The sequence below is a fragment of the Chaetura pelagica genome, unplaced genomic scaffold, assembly GCF_000747805.2.
Source record: "Chaetura pelagica isolate M959 unplaced genomic scaffold, ChaPel_1.0 scaffold583, whole genome shotgun sequence".
NCBI classification, from domain to species: domain Eukaryota; kingdom Metazoa; phylum Chordata; class Aves; order Apodiformes; family Apodidae; genus Chaetura; species Chaetura pelagica.
In genome coordinates, this window is record NW_009952719.1 from 488,194 (window position 1) to 494,335 (window position 6,142).

A 6,142-nucleotide genomic window follows, 5' to 3' on the forward strand; every position below is an offset into this window, starting at 1 on the left:
TCTTTGTGGAAAATCATATTTACAGTGCTTTTAGAATGTGTATTACTTAAATACATGTTTAAGACTATTTTAAAAGGTAGATTATTGGCCCAATAGAGCATAAAAGCTCCCGCAGAGCTGCTGCAGTCCAGAGCATGTATTTCTATTTTGGGACTCTTTAAATGCTTGTATTTATCAACTCAATTGTTAGGTTCAGAGCTATCTGGTAAGGATAGGCTATAAAAATAAAATAGCCACTGCAAGTGTATGTGTGAGAGAGAAAGGGAGGCTGGCAAAGCCTGGTGACTTCAGGTGGGGGAAGTTACCCAGGATTTCTCTGTGGGGATTAAGGAAAGCACTGTGTTCATGGAGCACTGTCTGTCCTGTTTAATGCTAAAAAGCTCCTACTGGCATCCACCAGTGCTGACAGAGACTTCCCTTTCCTGACCAGACTTCCCCAGTATAAAACCACCCACAGGGAGGACAGGTTGGTGTCTAAAATCTCTGGGAAGAGTCTCCATCTGAGCACACACAAACAGGTTGCCCAGGGAAGCTGTGGCTGCCCCATCCCTGGCAGTGTTGAAGGGCAGGTTGGATGGGGCTTGGAGCAGCCTGGGCTGGTGGGAGGTGTCCCTGCCCATGCAGGGGGTTGGATCTAGATGATCTTTAAGGTCCCTTCCAATCCAAACCATTCTATGATTCTACCATCATTTAGAAAGGCACTGATCAAACACAAGACAGAAGATATCACAAAACTTTGCTGTTCCTGGGAGGTTTTGCTGCAGCACATTCAGAAGCTCAAAGCTGGATTTTCTGAAAGTGATACAGGCTACCAAGGAGGCATTAAGCTCCTGGTGGGGCCTTGAACCTTGAGCAGAGACACATATCTCCAGTCCTTCTAGCTGTTGTGTCTCTGTTTTCTTCCTTCAGTGTGGGAATGCCCTTGATTCTTGACCCTCTTGCTTCTTACAAGCCTTATTTCCAGGGAAGAGTAAATAAACTTTCACAAATGTGTAATCAGAATTCAAAAAAATAGATTTCATCTCTTTCAAAGACCTGACCATCTTCATTCAGGTCATGTACAACCTTAGAGCAGCACAGTGTGAATGGATGTCTAGAAAAATAGATGAACTTGGTGTTTCTGTGATAGTGCATCAGCTGTTTGTCAACCTTGTGTATTTAAGGTTACAAGCCCTAAAATATCACTGTCCTCTGTCCCTTGCAATACACTTGGGCAGAATGAGTGACTCACAGATGTTCTAGTGCTTTATGATTGTAGTCTCACCCTTCATCTTTGAATCTGGCCACTATGGGATGTAATTAACAAGATTCTAGAGTTGTTTTTGCTGGCATTTACACAATCTGCTCCTCAGCCACGTCACAGGCTGCTAGAAGGGTCTGATACCCCTTTGGGGAACACAAGTCCTACAGGTAGCACATGTGCTGGAGTATTTCTACAGCTTCTAGAAGCTGGGATCAAATTTCAGACGGGGGCAAAATCTTTTCCAAGTGACATTTTGAAGTATTGATCACTGCTGCAACCCAGAGCTGTGCTGTGTTAAACCTGTGGCTGGGGATGCAGGTAACCCCAGAGAAAATACTCATAAGAAGCTGGTGGCTTGAAGCTTTTGCTTTTCCCATCTCCAAAGGCCCCAAGCCCTTGTCACTGAAGCCTCAGGTGTCCCTAGAACAGGTAGTTCCCTTGCTGAAGCTGTGCACATGCTTTCACACCAAGGGTATATTTCTTACCAATACAGACTGCTTAGAGGATTTCCATGTCTGTGGCGTCACCTTTGTAGACTGATGTCTCACTATTGAAGGATAAGCTGTGACAACATAAAACAGCCTGTTATAGATCAGTCCCTGCCACCATCCCCATCTCCCCTTGCAGCCTCAGGATGAGTAGCAGGACTGGAAGTGCCACGTCATTAGTATTGCATGACTTGACATTGCAATGCAGCCATCTCTGGGGTGGGACACAGCAGCCATCAGACAGATGCCTAGTCCACCACCCAATCAGTTAGGAAAAGGGAGTAAAGAAGGTCTGGCTAATTAAAACGTCTGAGGAATGCAGAGAGGTGGAATGCAATCAGTGCAATTCAATTTTAGGCCAGGTCCCGAACTAAACATTCTGACTCTTGCAAAGAACCCTACGGGCTGTTTAATTAGTGCAAAGAGCCCAGGGCTGGGTTTCCATGTCAGAAATTAATGACAGCACTGCTGGCAGTGTGATAAGCCCTAACCTCCCTTCCACCACACCAGCTCAGTTCTGATTCAACAATAACACTCCCAGCTCACAACCCCTTCCAGTGCCACCAGGCAATCCTCCCCATCTCCCAATTAATTAGACCTGGCTCTGCTTGGCAGGTGCTGATGCTCTTGGATTCCACCTCTGGTGCCCTTGAGCTAGTGGGTAGTGAGAAGAGGATTATGAGACAGTGAATGGGGGGATTCTGGGTCAGAAGGAGGAGGACAGGCAGCTAGGGCATACATATTTTGTAAGGTTGTGCTCAGTGGCTATTATTCTTTCAGGGCAATAACCATTTTTAAAATGCTGCTGAAGCTAGAGGGGTTGAATGGCCATGAACATAATTTCCTACCATAATTTTCCATCTTTCCCTGCTCCCTACACCTCTAAAATGCTCCAAAATTCTCACGTCTACCTGTTAGAAATGAAATTTAAAGCCCCTTCAACTATTCACTAGATAGAACTTCTTAATAGACTCCTGTTGTCCTTGTTCAGCAAAGTTCCTCATGGAAACGTGTGTGTGTGGGAAAGAAAGTCAGGGTAGGAGATGTGAGCCCAGGTGTAGCACTGTTCCAGGCCTTCTCTGGAGGAATAAGAGGAGGATTAAATGTCTTATCACCTAAAAAGGGGCAGAAGGAAGGGGGAAAACTCAATGCCTAGTACCGGTCTTGGTGAAGAGGCTCCCATCAGACTGTTTGCTGAAGTCACCAGGAGGAGTCTGTCCCACCGAGGAGAACTGAAAAGGCAGCTTAGTACCATTGCCCACTGGAAGACAGAAGAGGGGGTGTTATTCCATGGTGCTGCAGGCTCCAGGGGGGAAGCATTTCAAAACACACTCTGTAAAGCTGCCTTCAGCCAGCCTTGGGGGGGGTTGGGAATGGGAATCAATAGACGTGTCCCTTTTCTCTTAGGAAGAAAAGGCAGGTGGGGGCAGCTGGTTGGGGGGTCCCAGTGCACACAGGGTGTGAGGGAGAAGTGATCCCAGTGCTCCAGGCAGGCAAGGAAGAGCTTTTCTCCTGAGAGGCCCAGGGTGCAGCTGTGACTGAAGAGCAGCAGCTCCTCACAAGCAGCTGCATCTCCAGAGCCTGGAGTAACGAGGCAAAAAAGCTTGATACCTGCCACAGCTCCCTTGCCTCCGAGCAGCTGAGGCTGCTTTATTCCAAGCCCATTGAAATTAAAGCAAGGCTTCCCTTCCTGGCCTCCTTGGGGTCAGGCCCTGGCTGCCAGGATGGAGCTGAGAGCAGAGATGATGAGAGGGAGCCACCCCAAGTTCAGGTGGCCCTGGGTGTCCGTGGGCTGTCCCTGAATGAAAGGCAGGACCCTCTGAGCATGGACGAAGCAGAGGAGGAAAATACAGGCAAGAAAAAGGAAGGATGAGGATCTGGGAAGAAAAGGCATGACTTGCTGCTGCTGCTTCTAGCTCAGAGCACCCCGTTGTGCTGGAGGCTGTGCAGGCAGTGAACATCAGGCAGGCTCCCTCTTGGAGAACCTGTGAGCTGAGAAAAAAAGGTGTTTGTGTGCTAGAGAAGAGCAGCCTTGGGATTCTGAGACTGGCTGAGGGTATTTGGGGTCCACTCCTGGTTCTGCCACAACTTCCCAAGTGCTCTGTGTGCTGGTGGCTGCAGTTGGTTGGTAACCTGGGGTTTTTACAAATTGGCACCTACAGTTTCCATCTTCTTGCACTGTCTGAACAGTGAGGGTCAGGGATGCCTTTCCTTCCTGTGCACACAGCACCTGGAGGCCACCTTGGGTGGATGCAGGCAGTGCTGAGGAGCCAGCTAAGAGCTGGTTCTGTGAGACAGTGACTGGCAGGTGACAGGACAGCCAAGATGGGAAGCAGAACAGGTTGGTTAGCCAGCTAGAAAGCTGTGGCACGGGGGGTTAGATCCTTTCAAACTGAAGTCAGAATTACCCGTACCAAGTGTTTCCTCAGTCGCTTGGAAGGAGGAAAATTCCCATGATCGTGGGTTGAAATTGGCTGTAAAACAAGAGCATCCAGTTCAGCAGTTGGCTCCTGAGGAGCTGGCTCCAAGGCCTGGGCCTGGCATTGCTCTATGGTGCAGTCCCCACCAATTTGGAAGCAGCCCCAAAACAGAAATCTGGGTCCAGGGAAGAGAGGAGAGCCTGGTCTTTATTCTCTGGGTTCTAGGGAATGGTGAAGACTCCTCCTTTAGAGAACAAAGCACTTTTTCCTGCCACAGAACTGTCTTTAGCTGCCTTAAATTGCCAGCTGGGGTTTGCCTGCTCAACATGAGTGTTCTGCAGAGAGCCCTGCAGGCAGAGGGTTGGGTTTGGAGCTGCAGAGGCAGGAGCAGAGGAGCATTTCCTGCTCAAGCACACCTTGTCTCAGCCCCTGGGACAGGCATGTCCTGCAGGGCTTCACTAGGACACCATGCAGGGATGCAGGCTGGTGCTGTTTTACCCCTTTTGTGAGACATTGGCCTCCCAGGAGAGTGGGAAAGAGACGAATACTTGGAGCTGTTATGCTGCCATCCTGTGGACTGCTTTAGTGTTCCTATTTCAGCAGTTCTCTCTCCCTCTCTGTGTGCTGAGTCCCTTCTACTTCTCATTCAAAGGCTTCCAAAGATGATCTTCCCAATCTCCTCCTGGCTTTGGCTAAACTGTTTGCAACATCAGGAGAAGAAAGCTCAGTGGTAGAGGATAGAAAGGAGTGTGGAACAGTTTAACAGATTGCTCCTCTACCTTTTAGGCAGTGTTTGGGACTGGTATCTCCCCAGTATCAGCAGCTCTGCTCAGGAGAACATGTGTGAGTGCCTGAGAGCAACAGGGCCAGTGGAGCCCTGGGGCAGCCTGGGCAGGACAGCAGCTCCAACCATCCAACCAGGCAGCAGGTGGAGGCAGGTTCTGTGCAGAACAAACCCACCACTGGCAAAATGCCCCTCTGCAGCCTCTGCTGAGGAGCTTGACCCCCCTAACTCGGAGGACCTGCAGGAAACAAGCCTGCTAAAGGCTTGGTGATGCTGAACTGGGAATGTCCCAGGAGAATGTTCTGCCCCTGGTCACTGATCCAGATGGCACCTCCAAGGAGAAACACTGGAAACCCAGACATCTGGGATGTCCTCACGAAACCAGGCAACGTGGCACTTCAAATCCTCCTTCTGGGCAGTGCCCCTGCTGGCCCAGCCCTCACCCTGCCCAGCACCTGGCTGTGCAGAGCAGCAGCTGGAAACACCTGGCAGAGCCAGGCAGGGCCTCCCTCTCTAAGGGCCACAGGGAATTTGGCAACTTCTTTTGTGCTGCCCTTTCTGTTCTGTTGTCCCTACAGGCATTGCCCTCCTTTCAGGCTTTCAGCACTCTCTGCTTTTCACCCTGGAGCTCCTGACACTAATTTTGGAAATAGGCAACTGCCCTTTGACAACTGAGGGTGTTCAAAACTCTCACTCCAAATATGTATATAACAATGTTCTATGTTCCTATAACAATTGAGACACAAGCAAATCAGCAGGGCTCTTGTTGGCAGTGTCAGAGCTCAGAAAGAAACCTCAGACTTCTGCTTTTTCAGGACACATTCCACACCCTTTCCATCCTTTCCCTGTAGGGAAGAAGTGTGTTTTCTGGTGAAAGTCACACCCTAATGCAAAGCAAGCCCAGTGTAGCTTTCCCACTTGATCACACAGTGTGGTAGGCTTCCAGTGGAGAAAGCCACTTAGTTCAACCCAGTAACTCATGTTAAAACTTCCCTGTATGCACTAACTACACACTTGAAAGAGCTCAGTCACTCCAGCTCTCCTCCATGGAGTTGAGAACCTTTTCTGGCTTGTTTGAGATGAAAAAAAGCAAACATTTCCCAAAGCTTTGTAGGCTGGAAGAGAAGACCCAGCATAAACAAACGTAGAGGGACAGATCTTGTCCAGGGCACAGCAGGAAATATGAGGGAAAGGAAATTTTGGGACA

General features: G+C 49.2%; 1 protein-coding gene across 1 annotated transcript in view; it reads right to left on the minus strand.

Annotated features, from left to right (window-relative positions):
• Positions 1 to 6,142, minus strand: part of TRIM29 (tripartite motif containing 29) — a 24,036-nt gene that overhangs the window by 1,292 nt on the left and 16,602 nt on the right. The window contains exons 8-10 of the mRNA XM_009994602.1: positions 4,146 to 4,205; positions 2,891 to 2,992; positions 1,729 to 1,805 (exon numbers count right to left, since the gene is read on the minus strand). Of these exons, the coding sequence (XP_009992904.1) occupies positions 1,729 to 1,805; positions 2,891 to 2,992; positions 4,146 to 4,205 (239 nt within the window). The remainder of the gene's footprint in view (positions 1 to 1,728; positions 1,806 to 2,890; positions 2,993 to 4,145; positions 4,206 to 6,142) is intronic.